We start from the raw sequence: 25,257 nt of genomic DNA on the forward strand, positions 1-25,257 counted from the left end.
TTTGGTCAGCCTTTCTCAACTAGGGTTCTGGGAGAGAATTAAGCCTAACACCCTGCGGCATCTGTATGGTAAGTAATAAATAACTACTTTCCTATGTATCTAGAATTATACTAGTTATGTAATATCCTTGGGGAAAATTGAGAAAATAATTTTCTGTGTTATTGATCAGAATAGGAATTGTGGTTGAAATTATTTTGCCAGCACTTAACAGCTGCTTACCACTGCAAACAGAAGAGGTGATGTTGTACAGAAAAGGATAAAACTGCATACAGCGAATCAACTTCAGGCTGCTTTCACACTCTGGGCATTTGGTAGTTAATTTCAAAGCCTGTCTAAAGGCCTCAAGTGCCCCACTGATATTCTTCAGAGCAAGGTAAGCATTTCCCAGGCTCAAAAAGGTCAGGGGCTGAAAAAAAAATCAGCAAAATGTTAATAAATTAATATTTTCTGAGAATTACCAAACCTTTACATTATAGGTTTTTCTTTTCTTTTTTTTGTTACTTCATAAAAGTTAATGGCTAACTGTCCACTTTATTTACACCAGCCATTTCTAAACTGTGTAACACAAATATAAATTTATCTTTTACCTTTTTCCTAATATAAAAAAATACCTAAAGTGTGTAATGTAAACTAGTATTAGTGTATATAGATCAATGAATTTTTATGTACATATAGATCCCTTAACCACCACTCATCTCAAGATATAAAAAAAAATATTTAGAACATTTCTAGTGCTCCAAGAGGATCCCTGGGGCAAGTCAACCCCAGTCCCAGAGGTAACCCCTGTTGTGACGTTGTGACTTCTATAGATCAGCTTTGCCTCTTCTTGAACTTCATATAAATGGAATGGAACAGCATGTTCTCTTATGTGTATATTCAATACGTACCCTTTTGTAGCTCCTTTCACACAAAACTAAGATTCAAGAAATTGAATGTTTTTGTGTATCAGTAGTTAATTCTTTTAAAAATAATGTGTAATGTTGCATCACATGAATATAGTACCACAGTGTGTTCATCTACTCTCTTACTGATAGACTGAAGTGTCTCTAGTTTTTGGTTATTATAAATAAAGCTCCTATCAATATTCTTGTAAAGGCCTTTTGATAGCCATTATGTACTCATTTTCCTTGGGTATACACTTAGCAGTGGTTCCTAAGTGGGGGGGCATATACCTAGTTTTAGGAGATAAAACCAAATAGTTCCCCAAAGTGAATGTATAGATTTATACTCCTACCAGTTAGTATGAGAATTTGCTGACTCGGTCAGTCTTTTTAAATTAGCTATTTCGTGAGATGATGAAGTAGCATCCCACTGTGTTTTTAATATGCATTTCCTTAATTAGTAATGATGTTAAATATTTTTTCCTGTGCTTATTGGCCATTTGGATATCCTCATTTCTGCAGTGCCTGTTGTTTTCCCCATTTGAAAAAATGGAGTCTTTTCCTTATTGATTTGAAGAACTTCACACACACACACACACACACACACACACACACACATATACATACAAGTTATGAGACCTTTGTGGGAAATATTTAGTGCAAATAAATATCTTCTCCCAGTCTGTGGTTTTCCTTTTCATTCTCTTAATGGCATCTTTCGATAGACAGACATTCTTAATTTTAATGATGTTTATATATATTTTTTGAATTATAGTTAGTGCTTTTTGAAATCTTTGCCCAGTGTAAGGTCATGAAGACTTTCTCCTGTTTTTTTATCAAGAAGCTTTATTGTTTTATCTTTCACATTTTGGAACATGATCCACCTTAAATTAATTTTGTGTACAATGTGGTAGGAGTAAAGGTTCTTTTTTTCCCTTTATGGGTTATCCAAGTACCCCAGCACTGTTCATTAAAAAACCAAACGTCCTCCCCCTGTCCCACACTGAACTACAGATGTGCCTTTGTCATAAATCAGGCGACCATATACATGGGGCCCTATTTCTAATTTCTCTATTGTTGTTCCATTGATATACTTGATTATATTTGTGGCAATACCATACAGGCTTAATTACAACCAGTCCTGAAATCTAGTAACATAAGTCTCCCAACTCTGTTTTTCTCCCTTTCAACACAAATTCTTTTTGGCTATTCTAGATCCCTTTCTACGTGGACTTAAGAATGAACTTATCAATTTACACACACATATACATGCAATTGCTGAGAGAAAAACAACACCTATGAAGTGAATCTATAAGTCAATTTGGAGAGAACTTACATCTTAATATTGAATCTTCCAATCCATGAATATGATGTATATCTCCACTTATTTAGGTCTTCTTCCTCTTATCAATGTTTTGTAATCAGTATAAAAATCTTATACATCTTCCTTTAGATTTATTTCTAGGTATCAGATTTTTTGAAGCTATTATAAATAATTCTTGTATTCTGTTTTCCAATTGTTTGTTGGGGCTTTGTTTTAAAAAGCAGCCCAAAGTATTCAGTTTAGGTTGTTTTAGCTGCAATACACCTATGCTTATTAGTATTTTTGTAATTTGCTTGTGTACAAACCATTTATTCTACACTTACTTTATGATTTAAAATACTTCAAAAGATCTAAGGATGTTTTATTCTCCAAATGCACAATATATCCCTATGATTCACCCAACTACTTGCTTTTGATTCAGGCTGTTAGGTCATCCAAAATGTCTCATGTACCAAGCCAAGGTATGCAAAATATCCCAGATTAAAGAGGCCTAATCCAAGTAGTTTTCAAATTACATGTAAAGTATTACTTAGTGGTTCACTCTAGACAGAAAATTAAATCCCAACACCTTGATTTTAAATTTATCTTCATATTTTGCATTAGAAAACAGTGTTGTGATTATTGCTATGTCCAGAATGATGGCTGTGCAAATACCTTGTATTGAGATAAACTAGTAAGCACTTTGGAAAAAATGATAAATTCTCATCAATTCATCTAGAAAATAATTACTTAATATTTACTGATGTTTCATACACTGCTTTAGATACTGGGGATACAACAGAAAATAGGAAAGATAAATCCCTGCCCTTGTGGATTGTATAGCTTGGTGTTACACAATTGTGAAGAAAATGTGACAGAGAAAAGTGTAGCAGGGAAGAGATATAAGTAATACTAGAGTGGGGAAGGAGTGCCATTTTAAATAGAGTAATAAGAGAAGGACTTACTGAGTAGTATTTGTAAAAGATTTTAAGGATATGGAGGAGAAATCTTGGTGGGGGGGTGAAGTATTCCAAGCACAGAGAATAGGAAGTGCAAAGGCCCTGAGGTGGGAGCACGACCAGCACATTCAAGGCAATGCAACGAAGCAAGTGAGGCTAGAATAGAATGGGCAAAGGATTCATCTCATGGAGATGAGGTAAAAAAGAAACAAGGTAACGTAGGATTTTTACACCATGTAAATTATTGTCTTTTACTATAAAGTACATGGGAACCACTGCAGAGATCTGAAGAAACAGATGACATTTATTATTATTATCTTTTAATAAGGATCTGACTGGTTGCTATATTGTGAATAGATTGTAGGGGGACAAATGTCAAAATCAGAGAAGCTAGTTAGGCGGCTACTAAAATAATCCAGATAAAAGATAATGGTGGTTTAGATTAGACAGCAGTCGTCGTCGTCGGCAGCCATCCGTCTCGAGAGACGATGGTGTAGCTTCTTAAGAGTCTATCTGCACTCTCCAGTGAAGCTGAAGCCACAGAGCCTCGATGAAGCTACAGAGCCTGGGCAGGGTGATATGGAGGGTCTGCTGTTGCCCATGCAGCAGAGCCCCCCTCTCTTCGCAGCTGAAGGATCCAAGGGAAAGACGGAGTCAATACAGCTTGGCTTCAGGTGCGCCGCAGGAGTTGCCGGTGTTGACTACAACGTCAAACCGCCTTAGGGACTCCGGCTCCGGATTTTCTGTCGGGGTTTACTCCCTTAGCCTTTCCCCTGAAGAGGTATGCCGCAAGGCAGCGGAGGTTTTTTGGAGTCAGAGTTTTCCTTCTCTGATGTGCCCTGACTGGAAGATTGAACCAGCGACACTTAGCTCGCAGGCCGACGCTCAATCCACTGAGCCAAACCAGCCAGTACAGACAGCAGTAGAGACAAAAATAAATAGGGAAATTCTAGTTATATTTTGAAAATAGAATCAGCATGATTAGCTAATAGATTGAATTTGCCCTGAGAGAAGGAGAAAGGTATAAATGAGGTTCCAAGTTTTTGTCCTGAGCTACTGGCTTTACTGTTTCCTCAAATGGGGAAGACAGAGTAGAACAAATTGGAACAATGGTAAGAGGCTTAGTTTTGCTCTTTAGCGTTTGAGTGCGTTTTAGACATTGAAGTGGAGATGTCAAGTAAGCTGTTGCATACAGGAGTCTGGAGTTCAGAGCAAAGGTGATAGATGATTCAACAGGGAAAGGGTAGTGCTCTGAAGATATGGTGCTGGTACAACCAGATATCTATGTGGATATGAGCTTTGATGAATAAACTTTGATCCCTACCTCACATCATAAAGAAAATTTAACTTGAAATGGACCATAAACCTAAATGTACAACCTAAAACTATAAAACTATAAAACATCTAGAAGAAAACACAGGAAAAGGTTTTTGTATATTTGAGAGTTAACTATTTAAAGACAAGTCATAGAAAACACAAACAAAACAGAAGTAATTTTGTCAAACTTCTTATGAAGAAGTTAAGTCTAACAACAGAAATGAAAAGAGAGAAGATGGACAAATTTAAAGGTAATTTTTAAAAGCTAAGACAAGAAAACAAAAAAAATATTTTTAACATGACAGAGTTAAAGACTATTATGTGAGAGTTCATATAAAATTAAACAACTAAATTTTAACAAAATGAGTAAAATGCATATATAAACTTTTACTTTAAAAATTAAAAAGTAAACAAATTTATATTACAACAGAGAAGTGAAAATTTTAAAGTAAACTTGTTTTACGAATGTAAGTTCAGAGGCGGTGTGAATGGCTAAAATTGTGTGCTCTGTGGCCTTTCTCCCTGGGTTCAAATCTGAGTGCTGACTTCTGGCAAATCTCTTGGAGTTTCTTTATCTATCAAATGGGTAAATCCTATCTTGCAGGACTGTTGTGAGAACCAGGTAAGTTATTACATGTAAAGTGCTCACTATGTTACCTGGCTCTAGAACACAATCAATAAAAGTTAGCAGTTATTTTAATTGCTCAATTCTGGTGAAGATACAGGGAAAATGAGTAGTTTAGACCTTGATTATGGCAATGTATACTGTCCCAAATCTTTTGGTGGATTGTTTGGTATTTTGTATCAGTCATTAAAATATTCATTCTCTTCTTAGTAATTCCAGTGCTAGCAATCTTTATTAAGAAATTTATCTGGAACACAGAAAAGGCCTTATACAGAAAACCATACTGATAATAGATAGTAGCTAAGCACTATCAGTAACCTGAATATCCAACAACAGAGCAGTAAACTGTTCAATATCCATTGAACCTTTATACAACCGTTTAAATTGATGGTTATAAAAACTATGCAGTATTAAGTTATTTTTTATAATACATTTTAAAGATCACCAGTACAGTGGAGTTGCAATCCTATGAAATATTTACAAAGAAGAAAAGCTTAACAAGGAAATACTTCCAAATGCTGGCAGGTGTGGATGAGGTATTCACATTAAGGTTTATTTGGGGGTATCTACCTGATTCAATAATTTATCTTTTTATTCTTGTTTCAGTACACAGTTTTTAACAGTTAAAATTTTAGTATAATATTCAAATGTAGAAAGGCAAGTAATGACTAAAGGAGCTCTCTTTTCTTCAGAAGAATACTGTCTAATTGCCTTGGCTGGTAGCAGTAGAAAGTGAAAAGTATCAGGGGGAATACAACTGTATTCAACCTTTTATCTGGAAACCCACTTCCCCACCCCCCCATAGAGAAAGTCTGTTCCCACTGTTTCCATCACACCTGGCACATAGCAAACATTCAATAAATATTTGATGTACTTCTTTAGCGACTTGACCTGTTGCACAGTATAACAATCATAAATGTTTGCTTAAAATCCAGCTATGAATTTATGCATTTCAAATGACACTCTTAATAGGCGATATTTTCTCCTCATACTTAAAATATTAGTTCTGGAATATCTCAAATAAACCTAAACCACTCATGCACACTTTTTAAAACTGTATATTTATTATAACTATATTTCCTCAAACCTAAGATGTCATCAATTGTAACATGTATCCTTATTTCAGAGATGCTCAAATATGATAAAAAAGGAAGCGATGGCTTAGAAACTATGAAATGAATTAACTGCGAAGCAGTGATGTAACTCCACGGACTGTCTGTGGGAGGTTCAAGGCTTGAATATCCATCTCCCCATCCTAACCCAAACAACATTTAAACTGTGCTCTGGCCTGGTTGGTATAAAGATATCTATAAATTCCAGTTGTAAAACAGTATAATATTAAGCAGCGTGCATGCTGTGATGAATAAGATAAAGAGAAACCAGACATTTCAGACTAACATAAAATAGTGGCAGTTTATTTTTAGCGGCTATGTCACTCTTATTTATATGTAATTTTCTAAAAAAATTAACTGTATAATTATATATTTCACTCATTTAAAATTAACACATCAAAAATAAAACAAAACAAAATATGTTTCACGAGCTCTCAAAATATGGAAATTCTACCCTGAATCTGAGTTACCCCCACACAGCATATGGAGCTACAAAGAAGCATAAAACCTTACCTCAGAGCTATTGATAGCCAAAGCTTGAAGAAGCAGCTTAGCAGCATCAAGATGAAGGCCATAGTGAATCAAAAGGTTGGCCAAGTTCACAAGAGGAATGTCCTGGTATTGAAGTGGAGCCAAATTCAAAGCTCTCTGAAGACAAGCAATAGCAAAAGTGCTATTTCCTACTGCTCTCCAGTAGAGTCCAGCTTCATTGAGTATCAGCCAGACAGGAGCATTTGGCTGAAAAACCCCCAAATACTTTACTTAGTACAAGAATACAGTACTTGCTCTAAAAAGGATTTTCAATATATGCATTTTAATTTTTAATTGTAATTACTAAGCACTTAAATTTCAGATGTCTGAAGCAGGTGACTCACCTTATTAATAGTGTGAAATAAGAAAGACCCAATTTCTTCTTCTGGGATAGTATAGTTATTAATACGGGAAAGCAAGATCTGAAAACAAAAAAGGAAGACTGACTCAATTGAAAATAACAAGGAAGACATTTGAAAAGAATTTCTATAGATAGCAGTCTCCACTTGAGCTCCTCAGGAATAGCTAATTTGAATATTTATAATTATATAACATGAGGTCATAGACATACCAACAGGTGTGGACCTGCTCACATGTATGCCCTAGTTTCCTATAATTAAGAAAAGTTGAAAGATATATACCCCATATACATATTCAGGTGACCTATTATATCCCATTAAAGTCAACCTAAGTGTCCAGAACCAAATGAGAAATTGTTCAAAAGACAACAGCATACAATACCCGATGCAATAATAATCTATCTTTTCTAGCTGGAAAAGCACCTGATCCTCAATTAGTCTATGTTCTTGCAGCTTTTATACAGCTGTGAGCAATTCTAAGGCAGGTATCATGGTCTATTTATCTTGGCATTCCTAGCACTCCAAACAGTTCCTAGCACATTTTTTGCCTCAGTAAATATTTGTTGAATGTAAGTAGTAACTATTCACAGTTTTAAAATTAAGTTTAAAAGGAGGCTATTATGATGGTCTGCTTTTTCTGTTAAAAGGTTATTTTTTCATCTGTATCTGTGAAATGGTATGTAATACAGAATTTATAACTCAGTAATAAAACAGTCCTAGTTACACATAACAAAATTAAAGAAAACAACATAACAGAACTTATTTATAAAAATGTTTGCAAAGTGGTTATCAAATTCATACAAGTACCTAAGGACCTCACATAACCCTAAAGCAGGGTGGATAAGGCCAGGGAAAGAGAATCTTTAAAGCTCTCAGTGTATATAAACTTCTGAAGTTTGGACCAGCAACGCTAAACTGGAGTGGTCAGCATGGCCCGCATCAGGCACCAGAGAGTTGCATTCCTAATCTCTGTAGCCTTTTCAGCGAGGGAACAGTGCTTAGGTGGTTTACGTCAATAGCAGCCCCGAGGAACACTTTCCTGGCACCCTTTCAACAGCATGACTGACTTCTTAAGGATTTCAACACTTCTTTAACTCTCTCCTTCAGTTGTATAAAGTTAAAGCTCAACAACTGCCTTCTATCTAATTTTTGTTCCACCTAAGGGGCTTGTGAAGTCACCCAGAATGGACAGCAATAAACATCAGCCTAAGTGAGCCTTACTTTTCGTGCATGGTCATCTGGCATTTTGGCTTTCAGATCCATGCGGACCTCTAATTCTTTGACTAAGTAGGACAGAGTCTGGCTTTTTCTGAAGTCAGTTATGGAACAGTCAGGGGGTCGGGCCTCTTCTTCGGAAGAATAATCATCACTGTCGAGTTCGTGGATCCTGGCACAAGAAAAAGGAACAAGATTCATATTTTCAAAGTTTGGGTGATGTCAAGATAAAGACTTAACCTTTCAAGTGCAAGGCTGGTGCTCTCAAAGAACTGCCAGATGACAATCAAGCAGATTCAAGTGCTTTGCCAAATCCATCAGCACTTGCCTGAGTCCTTTGTTTTCCGGAGGTAGAAAATACGTTGGCAATTCTCCACCGACAGGGACTCTAGGATAGCTTTCTGTACAATCTGCTCTTTTAGGCCAAAGAATATGCTGTTTGTCCTAATAAAGAAAGACAGTTTCTCATCAATTTCTTTGAATTCAGTATTTCAACATGCTAAATAAACTTTTAAAAGAACATAAATATACTACGATAATTAAACAATAATTTAGTTATTTTAAGATAAATGTAGACATTGTGGTTGACTGTATAATATTCCTTCTACTGCAATTAGTCTACATCAGTAATTCTACCTGCTTTACCACATACTGGTTCCGGATTGGACAGGCCTAAGTCAGGTGAACCAGTGAGACATAAGAGGAGGCTTGCTTGGGGCTTCTGGGAAAGAAAAGCCAGTCTTAAGTTTCTTAGGCCACATAGGAGCAAAAAACTTCTTGCTCCAGTTGCTGCTGGCTGTGAGGCTTTAGGATGAAACCAATACTGTGATGGCAAATTTAAGAAAAGGAAATGAATGGGTCATGGGTGACATCTCCGAGCCACTGAATCAACCAAACCCAAATTATGCTTTTTCTCTGGACTTCCTGTAATATGGGGCAAATTTTCTTTAGCTTAAGCCAATCTGAGGTGAAGTTTGTGATTTGTCACACAGTCCTATAGAACTGGCACAGAAAACTATTTTCCCCTGAACTAAGACCACTTCTTTGCCAATGCCAAAGTTTAACAATTGTTTTTGATTTGTAAAATGTTCATTTTTCTAAATATAAAGGCTTGCTAAACTTATATCCTGATGCGCTCAAACTATGGTAAATTTATTTTACATATAATTAAACCTAAGTGGCTATATTAATTCTGTTAGAATAAAAACAATTAAATTCTGAAAATTTAATAATGAATGAAAAATATACGATCTGTCCTTATACCTTGGTATTTTTATTGACTTCCATATAGTTATTTCTTAGCTTAGAAATACATCTTTATTAACTTGTTTATTATCTGCATCTTCAGCTGGAATGTAACCTCCAGCAGAGCAAGGAATTTGCATACTATATTCATAATACCAGCCTGGTACATAGTTGGGAGCTCAATAAAAGAATGTTGATCAAAAAAGTATATCCAAGCAAATACTTAGGTCAGGTTTAGAAAGTTGTTAGGGTTGGTGACTGAACTCAGAGCTCAATGCCTGAACTGAAATCAGAAAGTCTATCTGCCCCATCTGACTGGAAAGAAGTCAAGGCGGACCCAGTGTCTTGCTTAACTACTACCTCGCCGAATGCCTTCCATTTAATACAAGTTTAATAAGTGCTGAACTAAGCTGAACTGTGATAGGGCCATATTAATGAGTGATATTGAGAGCTACTGCCTTAAAAGAGCTTGTCAGTTTGAGAAAACGCCCTCATCACCCTCCATTAACTTACCCTGTATGCGTCAGAGTCCCTGCCCCAGATCCAGAGAACAGAATGGGCTACAGGAGAAGACTGGACCAAATCACTGATGTCACTCTGATTTGCGGGAACATCAAAGTTCACAGACATCATATTGGAGGTTGATGAATCTTCACCAAACTGGAAAATGAAAAGTTCAATCAAATTGAAAGTAGAAAAGGAGTTGTTACTAAGACTTAACCCAAAACATTTAGTGAAGACTCAAAATCAGTAGGAAATCAGAGCTTTTGCTAATTCTCAGAGCTATGCCCCAACAGTATTCTCTGAGATAATGATGCACAGTTAGCAACTTCCCATCAACCACGTCATTGGGTTGTTCTCCTGTCCTGTTACTTCCTTTCTACAATTTAGTCTACGTTTAATGATTAGCTGATTTAGAGGTTTTGTTCATTATTTCACTCCCCTACTTAGATTAAAATGATCACTACTCTATAAAATCAGTGTTCTGTGGGTAGAAGCAAGGGCTCATAAAGAGTTTAATATAGTTACCATTTAGGCATTACATACTATTGTACAATCAATTCCTCTGAACCAAGGTAAAACAATGCTTGATATTCTCATAAGACTGTGTAATTTAAAAATTTGTTAGATAAGAGAATGGGCCAGGATGGGATAGGGTAGGAAACACATGGGAAAAAGGAATGAATATGATGATTATTCTTTGGGAAATAGAAATGTCATTCATGGAGGAACAGAGTAATTCCATAAAATCTGACTTCATAAACATAACAGACACTCAACACCTTAAATGAGAGTCAAAAATTTCAGGCATCAAATTATAAGGAATCAAGTGGGGGCAATATCACTCTTAGATAGGTACAAGCTTAGAAAAACTGGAAGAGAACAAGAAAAAGACCTGAACGTAATCCACATTTTCAAAGATGTCCCCACGATGGTAGCGCACGGGTTGGTCCCACTGGCAGTGCAAGCTATGCTGCTGGTTGACCAGACGGCATATCTGATGATTCCCTAGAATAAGAAAGAAAATTAAAACTGATGAGAAAGATCAGCAATGTCAGCATGCTTTTCTTAAGTCTAAATCATTTAGTTTCAACTCTATTCTTCAGAGCCTGGCCGAGTATTTTATAAAGGAGAACACGAATGAATGGATAATTAAATTAAATCTTTCTAAAGAAGGGGCTCTACTAGATAATCACTAAGGTATGCTCTGGCAATTCTAGTCTATGATTGTAAAATCTATTAATTACAAAAGACTTTGGCCATCTCTCTGGAAAGAATCTGCTTTATATACTTCGTAATCCTGCTTCAAATTTATATATAAGAACTCTGGCTGCATTTCAGTACGGACTGAGCAGTAAATAATCTCAAGGACTGAACTTGCTCTTTACACCCAAAATAGTACAGAAAACTTGTTAAGTGGATTGTAAAATGAATTATAAATGGTCACAGCTAAGATTCAAAGATTAAGAGGCTTTCTAGACCAATATATTTATCAGGGCAGAAAAGTGTAATATAAGGAATTCTATGAATTTATTCTTTGGTGTCAAACTGTCAGATCTGCTTTTTTAGGGTTTCATCAAAAAAGAAACATTCTAGATATAACCGAATCACTGATCTCCTGTCAACCCAAGTTCCCTTAGACCAGTGGTTCTATTCTGGGACCACAGACCTTAAGAGATTTTAATAAGGACTATATACCCTCTTCCCAGAAAAAAACTTCTGCACATACACAATTCTACATATAATTCTGGGAAGGATTTCAGAATTCCCTGAAACTAATTCACTGACCCATATTACGAATTCCTACTTGAGATAAATTCTAATCTAAAATATGACTTCTAAAATAAAATGTATGTTTTTAAGGGAGCAAGAAAAAAAGGATATTTATTTAGCCTCACTGCCAGTGTTGACTGAAGAGGGTGGATGCTTTGTTTCCAGGGTGTGTCTGGCTTGTTTTACTTGGTATAGGCTCCAGTTGCAGTGTGTTCAGAGCAGCAGCAACCGCATCAAAATAGGAGCTTGTTAGAAATACAGAATCAGGCGCCTCCTCAGACATGCTAAATCAGAACCTGCATTTTAACAAGAGCTCCAGGAGACTGACTTGCATATTAAAGTTGGAGAGGTACTGATATAAGCCGTGGAGGGCAAACAATATTAAGGTTAGGATCTAAAAGATTTGGCTATTGCTTTAAAATGTGAATTAAAAAAAAAAGGTACAGGGACCAAGCCAGCACCCCAGGCCTGCTGGTATTCCTGCTGTGATGACGCTTGATATTAAAATCGAAGGAAGTTACACGCACAACTTTATGCTGCTTTATAGCTACATGAAAGTTATGAAAATAAAGCAAGCTAGAAGTGAATTTCCTAACCTGTCTTCAATGATCTATTTGCAGTACTTACCTAATTGTGCCTCTTTTGCCATCTGTGTCTCATGGATAATATTTCTTAAGATCTGCTCTTCTTGAATCAGCTTATGTTTTTCCAGGATCTCCTGCTGTCTCAGGTAGTGGTCATGCTGCTTTTGATATTCTTTCAACTCATTCAGTGTTCGCTGGAGGGATCTTAACATTTTTAACACCAGGGAAAAGTTGCAGAGCTTAAAATTGTGAATTTTAAACCCACTTACATGCACAGATTTTCTGGTTCTCAGTAAATATTCTAGGTTTTATTTTTCCCTTTTAACATATAATCACTGTACTACAAGTTCAAGAATAATGAGGCTAAATAAATGTTATTATTTTATTAAAACTTGGGGGCAAAAAAGTGGATGCAAAATTCTCCCCTTAAATACAATTACCTTGACATTAAATAAATGGTGTGCTTGACTTTTCAGGAGCCAAAAAAGATCCATAGCAATACACTATAAACTTTTACACATTTAATAATTCTCGCTTCCCTCCACAAAGTTTGTTAGTTCCATTGACTGTCAAGGCCTTTCCAGAATCATCCTTTGATTCTGCCTAAAGACAAGGTTAAGTTTAAGGGCCACTCTACCTTGTTCTCACCCTCTAGTTCCTTGTTTTATAGGTTTTGGGAAAAACCACAGAAATATTACTTTAGAAAGGAATATTCTCTACCACCTGGTATCAAGTCAGCTGCCTGATTATATTTAGTCACAAAAATCTTATTACCTATTATACTGTAACATATGGAGATTTAGGAGCTGTACAGATCGTATAAGAGAGAACCAATTCGATTCTTAAGAGCATAATATTGGAAGAAGCTCAGCCAGGGCAAGTTCTGATCAGGTATACTAGAAGCCAGGTATAAACAAGCAAGCTGTCATTCTTTCCTTTTCACTACATTATGCTTTAAACAGACTGGAAAATAAGCAAATACAAAAGTTTATTGAGTTCCAAATTGTCATTTAATTCTCTAATAATCAAAGTAGACTTAAAACATTAAGGTTAATTCTATAAGCAAGGAACGATTCATTTCTGAGTTATGTGGTGCTTCTTAACTGGCCCTATAACCTATGGAATCAAATATTTTTATTAAGTATACTGAAAGGACCAAGTACAATGGAATTCCATCACTGTACGACTTATACAACTCTGATTAAAATGTGGGCCAAATAATGTCTGTTAACCAACATAGCAATAACCCAACCCTAGGAGTCAAAGGAGAGAAAGATCAAATATAGCATGTGCAGTGATTTTACTGACAGTGTTATCTATGGCTATAAAGACGTAATCAATAGACTTAAGAGTATTTAGCAGCATAATCCCTCCATCTGACTTCACAAAAGTAACTGATGTTCAAATTGTAAAGCTCTAAATGACAGCATTTACTGCAAACATTCTTTAGTTCCTGGAATTCATGCTATTAAAGAGATTTCTCTATACCACCACTGACCTATACTAAACCTTGTTGATTTGGATAAAGGGATAGGACTAGCAGTAGTGAAAATGTGCTTTTTAAAATTCCCGTGAACATATTAACGCTGATATCACCCCCCACAGGTCTAACCGAAGGTTTTATGGCGCTTGTGCTTCAGGAACATTTTTTCTCCCAATTACCTATGCTGAGCTTCCAATTTTTGCTCAAGTTTTTGCTGACAAAGGACAGCATGCTTCCTCTTTATAGCTTGCTCAAATCCGGGTTTGGCCTGCAAAGCATGGTCGTAACAGAGCACCGAGTGGTTATATTCCCCAAGCATCTGAAAAGACAAAAGCAAACATACACACACGAAAAATGTTAGCGACAGCTTGTTTGCATCTGTCCAAATCCCCTAATAATTTATGAGATCACACCAATATCTCATTCTACAATGAATATTATTTTGATCAGTGGCCAAATCACCACAATATGAAAACATGCTGTATGATGGCTTAATTGGAAGGTAGTGCTATCTTGGTACTGCTATCTTAAGAGGTGTACTATGTGGAAATTTAATATGCCTATCAATTTAATTATTTTAAAATTATTTAAAAATTATTCTTCCTTTTTGTCAAGAGGCTGGGAAAATTATGATACATTTCCATCCCCTTTCCCTTGTTTAGACCAAAAAAGGAAGCAAAAAAGGTATTTTTTTATTGGCTCATAAAAAAAAAAATTGTATTTACTGCATATATATTTCCCAAAGTGTAATAGCTGGTGAAGAAGTCACTGTCGTCCAGAGCTGCGTGGACCACAACAGCAGCATCAGCAGAGAAGTGTGCTCTGTGCAGAACATTTGCCAAGTTGACCAGGGCAATGTCTTTATTGTGCCTGAAAGAGAAGGAGAGGGTAAGCAGATGTGAGGAATGAGTATGTGCTCCACAGTAATGTGTAAACTATCAGATGAGGGAAAATTACATTCAAAGTTAACTGAGCTCAGGGACATAACTTTGAATATACTTACAGATGGAGAAAATAATTTAAGAAAATCATGTTTCGTTTTGCATAATTGATGATGCCTACTCACTCTGATAACTACAAATTCTGCCACAAAAGTAAGGTTTGGCAGACATTTTATGATTTTAAAATGCATTTAGGCCTTATATTTGCTTTGAGAAAAATTTAATTTATAATGTCTCTAGTCAAGGTCCTTGCATTGAAGTTTCAAGTGAATCAGAGGGCATCTACATTATGTATCCCCCCCCCCAATGGAAATCAGAAGTTTATTATGCTATTATCACTTTGAAATCTGTCAGTTTTTGTGATGGGATTAATTTCTTTGAACAGGAACGAAGGAGAATACAACACAATACTTCTTCTTACTGATTTTTTTTTTTTCATGTGTTAAGAGTCCAAGTTATGTGGACAATCAGGAGGTATGGAAGGGGAGGAAACTTACCTGGAAGAGAAATGAAGTGCTCGCATGGCACATTCCACTACCTGATATGGCTTATTCTTTATTCTCCAGTAAAATGAAGCCATGTTATACAGTACCCATGAGGAAGAGTTCTAGAGAGTAAACAAATAAAATGACAATCAAACACAGCTCAAGAGTTTCTTCAGCTCAGAATGTTCAAAATGAGCACCTTTACTACTCTGTCTTCTAAAATTTAAAATGAAGAAGAGCAAGACTTACAGTAGTGATAAAGCATAAGACAAAGTAAAAATAAACTACACCTGTCCAAAGAGCCTCCTGATCGTCAGTCGCGCGGGTACACTAAGGTGTGATCTACACAGACTGTCCCACTACAGGCTATCATTCCAAGGGGGAACAAAGTTGAGAAGCCCACCAAGTATCCACAATTTATTGGGCCTTACTTATTTCAAGATTTTAGAAGTTAGGGCCTGGCCTATCCTACTTAGAGATGGCAGTTGCTCTAACATGAAATTTTTGAAATAAACGTATTTCAAAGTTTCCTATTTATTTACTATCTGAGTGAAGGTATATGTGTAAGCAAATGACAGGCTTATGCTTTTGTGAAAGACAATTTCTGTCATTTTCTGATGTGTGTTTAGAATCTCAGTCAAACCTTCGCACTATAATAATTTATAATGTGTTTTCAGTAAATTTCAAAGTAGTTCATATAGGTTTGCTCCTTTTGTGCCTTGGATTCTTCATTCCCTAACATACACTGAATTTTAACCACATAGAGGTCAAAGCACTAAACTGGATCATGTCAAAACTCAACATAAATAAGCTTAAACCCAAGTAAAGAACTTTCAAATTCAGCATGAAAAAAAGTCATAAAGTTTAAGATAAACTGGGAAAACATATATAACAGCTAACATTTAATATCTTTACTATATAAGGAGCTCATAAAAAATGTAAACAGGCAAAATAAACAAACAAACTAGAGACCATGGGCCAAAACCACAGACAATTCAAAAATATAAAATAATGGTGAATTAGCAGGTGAAATGATGTAAAACTTAACAAAAAAATAGAAATTAAAAAGACACAAGTTTCCTTTTACAGATTGGCAAAGATTAAAAAGAAAGCCAATACTGGCTACACTGGGTATTAGCTCCAGATATTTATTGTAGAAATGCTACGTTAGCACAGTCTAGTATTTCCGGGGGACAATTTAACAACAGAGGCCTGAAGAATGTGATTACCCTTTGACCCCTACAACTCCACTATTAAAAATTTATCCTATGAGAATAATTAAGTTTAACTATACAAATGTGTAAAAATAAAAATACAAAAGAATATATTATAATTAGTAAATTATAAGTTTTCAAATTATAATTTTCACTTTACCTTTTTATAAATTTTTAAATATAACCTGATTTTTACAAGGACCAATTATTTTATTTTCAAAATAGTTATTTTTAAAATTAAAACGAAGTACAATTCTGTGTTAATTAGCCTTATACATACTATCTTCAAGGAAAGTATATGACTTTCAAGTAATGTAATTAAGGACTTGAGCACTATATGTAGTTTGGTTAAGGGTTACTATATCCTTTCACTTGGGATTGAATTTCCTTTTTGATAGCCCTTCAACAAAAATAATCATATATGCAATGTATCATGTATTTGAATAAACATATAAATATACAATGTATTTTAATAAACTGTATGTATACAAATGTTGCGATTATACATTTTACTTAATACCACTATAATACTGCTCAGGAAGTAGGCTACATTTTATGACATGCCTTAGGCATAGGGACGAACAAAAACCATTTTCTAATTCCCATGTTATCCTAAATGGTATATTTAAATTCTCAGTTCCTGTTGCATAATTCCCTATTTCATTTTTTAAAGTGAGATGTTCCCTTAAAATAAAAATTACAAGAATATTTTGTTGCTGATTTTTTTCTTATTAATAGTGATAATCTATGTATTGTGTGTAGATACAGCAAACACACTAATGCTACGTTTTCTTTCTCATTCAAAATACATAATCAAACCTATAATCTCTGTTGCTTATTATTAGTATATAACTTTTTAAATCAATTAGTTAAAAAAAATCTTTTTACCATCCCTTCCTGGTTAAGGGAACTGGATGACCAACATTTCTCCTTAGTTTTGAACCATCTAGTTTCTATTAATATAATCATAACTTAAGATCACTCTCTAGATAGAAACAAGCTAGGAAGGTGTTTCCTGAGAGTGAAATAGCTCCTGTCCACACAGTCTCCTGACTCTTTAGGTCACTGGTGACTGACCTTCCGGAGGCCTTCATGAATGAGGTGACCTATGTCATCTATACTCCTTCCTAATCGTTTAGATAAATATGTGAAGACTGGATCTTCTTTAGGTAGTAGAGGTGCAGAAAGATTAACTCTTTCTTGTACACCCTGAAAAAGAAAAACAGAGACAAAGGAGATTATAAAAGACCACAAGTAATTCAGTATCTTGTAACATTTATTTTGAAGGAATTTTAAGAAATCTTGTGAATGTTTGTAAAATTATTAAAAACACTGAGAGGAAAAAAAGTACTTACAAGCGAGAAACTAAATCCTGAAAAATACACTAAAATAAAGCCCCACACTCTCTACTTACTCGTAAGTGCTGGAAAGCATGTATGCTATATGGAAGTTCTAGGATTTTAGTGCAATCAGGTTGCTCAGGGTCTGGAGGGACAGGAGATTCTGTGTCTATAAAATCTTCAGGGCTAAAATCAAGAAGCAAGAAGCAACGAATATAGTATGAAGAAATGTCTAATTTTTCCTTAATTGAACCATATTCTCAAAACATCTCAACTTCACAAGCAATTAGTCAACATTCATTATTTTTTCAAATAGCTGTTGCTCGAGTCAAACATTTTGGGAGTTCAACTTAAAGGAGATAAATGAAGAGTGAGAGAGAAAGTAGGTTGGTGACAGAATGTTAAGATCAGGAACTTTTAAAAAACTAGTACATATATAACACTGCTAAATTCTTTCTAGAAATGTTAAATCAATTTACATTTCTGTTGACAGTCTCTCCACATTTTTACCAGTTACTAATTTTTAAATTATTTTTTTGTTTGACAGATGAAAACTATCTAAATGTTTTAATTTGTACTTACTTGATCACTACTGAGAAATATGTTTTGTACATGTTTATTATCCATTTGTATTTCTTGTACTCTAAATTGTTCAATTTTCTGCTGTGGTATTAAATATTTTTAATTGATATGTAAGAACTCTATACATAGTATGTACTTTGAACTTTCAAATTTTAATAAACTTATCTGTGATTGAAGCTTATTCTCATTAGAGAAGTAATTTGCTGATGCGAGAAAGGTCTTTTCAAGAACACATCATTTGCGGGGAGGGAAGTGAATCTCTTTACCTGATGTCTTTGCTTTCCAAAGTTATGTATGTGCCGTCATACAGGTCCAGGTCCCCTAAGGGCACCTTGGCTTTGATGCAGTCGGGGTCCTCTTTATTATGTCTTTGTTCCAGTCCTGTGTCTCTGTCCTCGTTCTCTTCTATGTGAATTTTTTGAGCAACTAATTGCTTCTGTTGAGAAGAAAATAACACAATAGACTTTTCTAATATTTCAATCTACATACCATGTAAGAGAAAGGAGAATTTAACATGTTAAAGAAGTCAGAGAGTCCTTTATGAAGGAAGACAGGATTCTGAGTATGCCATCAGTTAGTTTAGTTGACATAAATAAGCTTCTCTAAACAGGTGAGAATAGCATTGAAATTTTTTTTTTTTTTTTGCCATTGCAAAAATTGATTAATATACTGCAACAAAACATAGATTTAGCTTAACTAATCAATCATTAATGAGACTGAATATATTTCCAATGTTTTATGAGATATTTAGTGAATTGACTTCAAATCTGTCCATTTTCCAGTAACTTTTAAAAAAAAATTGATTTGTAGAAACTTCTATAAGGAGTAATTCTGTGGACTCATTCCCTATCATTTATACAGATTACAAATATCTTTTCCAACTTGTAGCTTTTTTTATAATTTTGGTCATGGTGTCATTAGCTTAAAAGCTTTTAAGATGGCCAACTTTATCCATTGTTTTCTTAATTGTTGGTACTTTCTGTGTTATTTAAGGCATATTTCTTTAAAAAAAAAGATTTTATTTGTTTATATTTTAGAGAAAGGGGAAATGAGGGAGAAAAGGGGAGAGAAACATTGATAGGGTGCCTCCTGCCCTGACCGGGTCTGCAGGCTGGCGCTCAATCCACTGAACCACACCAGCCAGGCCTAAGTTATATTTCTTACATGTACCATACAGCTGGTCTAAATAAAAAACCCAATCTGATAGTTTGAGTTTAATTTGTTTATTGTGATTGCTGATCTATTTGGATTTATTTCAACTATGTTATTTTGGACTTTCTGCTTATCATTCTTTTTCTGCTTCTCTCTCTTTTCTTGCTTGCCATGTGTGTGATACCACTTCCTACGTTTCTTCCCCTCCTCCAGTATCTTCTCTTAATTTGTAGGTTTAGAAACTATCGATTGCATTTCTGTGACTTTAGTGCTTGCCTTTACTGTAGTTTCAGTTCATGTTTTCATCAGTAAATATTGCAGTATGTTAAAAAAAAATAAAACCAAAAGAGCATTATCACATGTAAAAAATAATTTAATTTCTTAATATCAAGAATCTCCTTTATGTTCAATTTCCCAATTGTTTCTTGCCCTTCTTTTTAGAATACAGTTTGAATCAAAATCCAATGAAGCTGACACAATGCAAATGGTTAATATGTCTCAAGTTTCTTTTAATGTATTCTCTAGTTACTTTAGTTTAAAATCCTTGTTATTTATTTGTTAAAGCAGCTGGGTCATCTGTCCTGCAGAGTTTGCCACTTGACAGGATTTTGCTGACTGCATCTCCTAAGTTCATTTAACCTGTTCCCATGCCCTCTGTGTTTCCTGAATGCTGACTGCAGGATCCAGAGACTTCTTCGGCAGTCTAATGAAGACTTTAGACCCCTTTTCCAAAAAATCTTTTAAAACAAAAAATAAAATATTAAGTTGACAAAGGGAACCGATTATATTGAAAAACAAATAATACTGTGGTTTGACTAGGCTCCTACTTCTTGTGGCAAGACTACTTGAAAGGTGGCAATATTCTTCAGTTTTTAATATGTGTGCCCATCAATTTTCCAGCAGGACTTAAATTTATTCAGTCATTTTTACCTTCTCCTGAACGTGACAAAAGAGTCTAACATGCTTTAATTAATTAATGATCATGCCCCACCTCAACCGCATATTGTTAATTTTATCTAGTTTTAGCTTTTAAAACACACTAAAAATTGTTAAATAAATTTAGCAACTTTTCCATCCATGTTTTTACTGACAATTAAAATGCAGCTTTCACTGGGTTTACTTTTCTTCTTGCAAAATATGCCTTTAACTTTTTTTTTAAGTGAGAGTATGTGGTTAGTAAACTCTACCTTTGTATGTTAGAGAACATCTTTGCTTTGCTCTCACTCTTGAATGATGGTTTAAAAAAATATGAACTTCTAGTTTGACTGATTTCCCCTCATACGTTGAGGTTATTCCTCCATTGCCTTCTGATATCTAATTAGTTGTTACTACTTTGTGTATAAATTGTATCATCTGGTCTTATGGCTTTAAGTCTACATGTTGATGACGAACAAAGTTATATCTCCTGCCAGACCTTTACCCCACATTCCACACTTGAAGAACCAACTCCCTACTCAACATCTCCACTTAGATATCTAATAGGTACAGAGGCGGATTTAATGGTGGGCGCACTGGTTGCGCACCCTGGGCCCCGACTTCTGAAGGGCCCTGACTTCTGAAGGGCCCCGCAAAACCCCAACTTTACACTTTTTTTCTAATGACACCAAGTTTGGTTTCATATGTGCAATTTTAATTACGTACAAGTTTACAATAGGCGGTAAAACCTGATAGCATGTTTATATTCACTTATTTTCCTTACTGTGCTGCATACTATACACATACTACGCCGCATAGGCCCTGCGCCGCTGCGCTACCGCTCATTGCAGCAGTAGAATCATATTTGCTACTCTGTACAACAGTAGTCCCTCTCTATATCGCGGTTCATTTATCGCGGCCTCACTGTATAGTGGGAGTTTTAAAAATATTATATTTAATTATTCATCACGGATTTTTCGCTATATCACTGGATTTTGCGGTACTGTATATGTATGTTGTTAAAGTTACGTAGGTTTAAGAGTGTAGAATATGTTTAAGAACATAAAGATAAAAGTGTGGTAAAGGTTAGTAAGGGAGTGGGAAAGGTTAATAAGGGACTGGGAACGGTTTATAAGTGTGTGGGAAGGGTTTATAAAGCCTTAAAATATATATAAATACTAAAATAAATGTAAGGTTCCTACTTCGCGGATTTTCACCTATTGTGGGGGGATGGGGGGGTCTAGAACGTTAATACCCGCGATAAGTGAGGGAATATTGTACTTACAAATTCTCCTGCAGTGCAGACTTACGATATATGCAAATACACAGGGACATAAATTAGTTTGTGGATATGTACTTGTTTCATTTACAGTTTTAAAAATAGTTTTCTGTGCATATAAATAAATATTCAGGTAAGTTGAAATTACATTAAAATAAAATTAATTCTTACTGTTGAAATTATATTAAGATAAAATTAATTCCTGTTGCTACATCAGTGCCTGGATTTTCGGAGTTTATGAATAATTAATAAATAAATAGTACACAATATTATATTTTTATTTTCCCTCTCTCTTTTTTTTTAAGGGGCCCAATATTTTCTTCAGCGCCTGGGGTCTCAACAGACCTTAATCCGCCTCTGAAGAGGTACCTGAAACTTAACATACAAAAGCCAAACTATCATTGATTTCCATAAACTCCCCAATTCTACACATCCTTTAGTCTTCTCTATCTAAGCTAATACCAATCCATCTTTTCAATCTCTTGGATCAAAAACCTGGAGTCATCCTTCGCCCCTCATCATCTCTCTCTCTTCCCAACCACTCCATGACCATAGCTGCTCTCTTAACAGTTCTGTGGTTGCTTCCATGTTATATTCAGTTCCCAAATCCAGAAACAGATCTTAAAATTTTGGTCTGGAGCTCCTACCTCATAGTAATATTCTGTCCTGAAATGAATTCAGAAAATTGAAGATGCAATTATCGCAGCATTGGATAGTTCGGTTCCTCTTGTGATAATCAGGTTTTGTTTTGTCTTCCTGTTGTACCCACCCCTGCCCCAGACTTTTTATGAACAGAATGGCTCTATCCCAGTCCTCAAGCAGTTAAGCCTGGTTCTCTTCCTTTATCTTGCACGGAATATTGCCAGTCTCCTTTACTTCTCAGAGCTGATGCCTACTCCTGGCCTTTGAGACCAGTTTGTAGCTTTAGGCACTTTCCGAACTTCCTGTTTCTGTTTCATTTCTGTTCCACAGAGGTGTTAATTTTACTCTGATTTCTATTTTCCGTTTTATCTGTCATTGCTGTGTATATGAAGCAGAAAGGGTGCATTAAGTATAAACTCAGTACACTACCTTAACCAGAAATTAGCGAGTCAACATTTTTCATTTGCATTTTCACTGATTTGGTGAATGCACTTTCCCCTTGTATATACATCCTCTAATTTAAGTCTCCTTCCTTTTCTTTACATGTTATACTGCCCCCTAAAAAATGGAATAGCATTAAAAATACACAATGTGCCTATGCATCTGAAAACTAAAACTATTTTCTATACCATTGCATCTTTCTGAACAAGCATGAAGCCTGATAAATATACCTGTTTTCTTATTCCTAGTATCCATAAAAATACACATTTCCAAATTTATTAGTGATAAAACTGGTAGAAACAAGGTTAGAGATTATTTAAAAAATGATGAGCTATTCTAAAAGTACTACTACCTGCCCTGGCTGGTGTGGCTCAGCTGGTTGGAGTGCTGTCCTGTAAACGGAAAGGTTGCAGGTTGGATTCCCAGTCAGGGCACATGCCTAGGTTGTGGGTTCGATCCCTGGTCAGGGCGTGTATGAGAAGCAGCCAATCGATGTTTCTCTCTCACATCAGTGTTCCTCTTCCTCTCTTTCTCCCTCCCTTCGCCTATCTCTAAAATCAATAAGCATGTCTTCAGGTGAGAATTATAAATGAATAAATAAACAAACAAATGTACTACCACCTACATAGAGCTGGTTAATATATACTACAATATCCTCCTTCTTAATGCACAGAAATTTTAAAAACATACAATTATAACTATTTCTGTTGATAGATGTGCTAGTTTGAATTTATATAAGTGAAACTTGGGATTTTTACATAATGAAAAAATGAACGGCTACCTGATCTAACAGGTATGTCAGCTTTTAAGCCAAGAGATAATGGTGTTTGCCTCCGGTTCTATCATAACTTGCATGTGAAATTCAGGCCATTCACTGTTTTGGGATTTGTTTCCTTGCCTCTTAAATAAGGATAATCTTCATGATTCCTTAGCTCTTAAGACTCTGATTCAACTCTTATTACTGTGAATAATTTTCTAAATTTCTTCTTGCAAATTGGTTTACTTTTTCTGCAACTTACAGTTCTCTTAAAATTTGAATTCAATTTATACTGTAACTTTTAAGCAGAGATTTTATGAGAAAAAAGAAAACCACCCTAGTTTTTCAAATAACTGACAGCTTACTATTAAGCAAAATAAATTTATGGAAATCAATGACAGAAACAAAAAAGGTCCGATTTTATTAGCACAAACCAATTTTAAGCCTTCAAAGTGAAAAGTAATAAATGATTTTCATCTCAATCATAAAAAACACAAAATCTCAAGACCCTAATTTTTACTACTTGGGAATTAACAAAAACTACATTTTTACAGGATATTAAAACCATTCTTCCTTTTCCTGTTTTACCCAAGCTTTCCTTCCAAGGATATCCCCAGAGACTATACCCCTTTTCACACTTGATGGAAGAACTTATACATGTGCCCTGGCTGGTGTGGCTCAGTGAATTGAGCACCAGTCTGTGAACTGAAAGGTCGCCAGTACTGCGTCTGGGCACATGTCTGGTTTGTGGACTAGGTCACCAGCTAGGGGCCTGTGAGAGGAAGTCGATTGATGTTTCTATCACACTTCAATGTTTCTTTCCCTCTCTTTCTCCCTTCCTTCCCCTCTCTCTAAAAATAAAAATAAACAAACAAACAAAAAAACCAAAACAAACTTATACATGGAAACTTTGTTCAAGGATATAATGAGTTATCAGGCCTAAAACCCAGAGTAGGGTAGTCTGTTTTTCTATTATTGCTCAAAAGTTACTCTAATTAGATGTTATTTAAAAAAAACAACAGGACCTAAAAATAGTAAATTCCTTTAAAAGTCAAAGAATCAGGTTTAAGCAATAAGTTTAATTTTTCTTTGAATACAATAGTTCCTGTGAAATGCACCAAGATTTAGCTGCATATCACATGTCCAGTTGCCTCACCTCCAATTCTTTGAGGTAGTTAACTGTTGATTCTTGTCTCATTAATATGACTAAATCATGCGGATGCTTCAAGTTCATTGGTGAATCCACCTGCAAGCAAGCATGCAATAAATAAAGCTCAGATTTCATTAACATTTGTTTGAATTAACAAAGTTTCCTTTAATATCTCTAAATTATTCTTCAATCTCTATTATAATCAGTGTTAGGTGGTCAGTAAAACTCAAGGGGTATTTTAAGTAATCACATAAATTTCAGCAAAGGGAACGACAGGTTCAATAGCTATCCCTTGAACTTCAACTTAAAGAATAAGCTTTTGAAGTAAATATTCTGACTTGACTGCTCATATTAAAAATATTTAACGAGAGAATGAATGATAAATTCCTTAAAAGATATTTCATACCTATAATAATATAAATGGATTGTCTTGATAGCACATTCCATATCTGAACAAATTTGCAAGCAATT

The 25,257-nt window shown here is 35.2% G+C and overlaps 1 protein-coding gene across 6 annotated transcripts in view; it reads right to left on the minus strand.

Annotated features, from left to right (window-relative positions):
• TTC17 (tetratricopeptide repeat domain 17) overlaps positions 1–25,257 on the minus strand; it is a 94,452-nt gene that overhangs the window by 53,021 nt on the left and 16,174 nt on the right. For 4 of the 6 annotated variants that reach the window (XM_090262476.1, XM_090262462.1, XM_090262478.1 and 1 more), the window contains exons 2-16: positions 24,793–24,882; positions 18,717–18,886; positions 17,943–18,054; positions 17,606–17,737; positions 15,327–15,436; positions 14,614–14,758; positions 14,068–14,207; positions 12,449–12,609; positions 10,944–11,056; positions 10,061–10,207; positions 8,631–8,746; positions 8,309–8,474; positions 7,073–7,150; positions 6,711–6,935; positions 220–406 (exon numbers count right to left, since the gene is read on the minus strand). In XM_090262476.1, coding sequence (XP_090118602.1) covers positions 220–406; positions 6,711–6,935; positions 7,073–7,150; positions 8,309–8,474; positions 8,631–8,746; positions 10,061–10,207; positions 10,944–11,056; positions 12,449–12,609; positions 14,068–14,207; positions 14,614–14,758; positions 15,327–15,436; positions 17,606–17,737; positions 17,943–18,054; positions 18,717–18,886; positions 24,793–24,882 — 2,092 coding nt within the window. The remainder of the gene's footprint in view (positions 1–219; positions 407–6,710; positions 6,936–7,072; positions 7,151–8,308; positions 8,475–8,630; positions 8,747–10,060; positions 10,208–10,943; positions 11,057–12,448; positions 12,610–14,067; positions 14,208–14,613; positions 14,759–15,326; positions 15,437–17,605; positions 17,738–17,942; positions 18,055–18,716; positions 18,887–24,792; positions 24,883–25,257) is intronic. The other 2 variants (XM_090262488.1, XM_090262471.1) reach the window with 1 other exon arrangement.

This window comes from Furipterus horrens, unplaced genomic scaffold, assembly GCF_987537825.1.
Source record: "Furipterus horrens unplaced genomic scaffold, mFurHor1.1.pri manual_scaffold_2, whole genome shotgun sequence".
Taxonomy (NCBI): Eukaryota; Metazoa; Chordata; class Mammalia; order Chiroptera; family Furipteridae; genus Furipterus; species Furipterus horrens.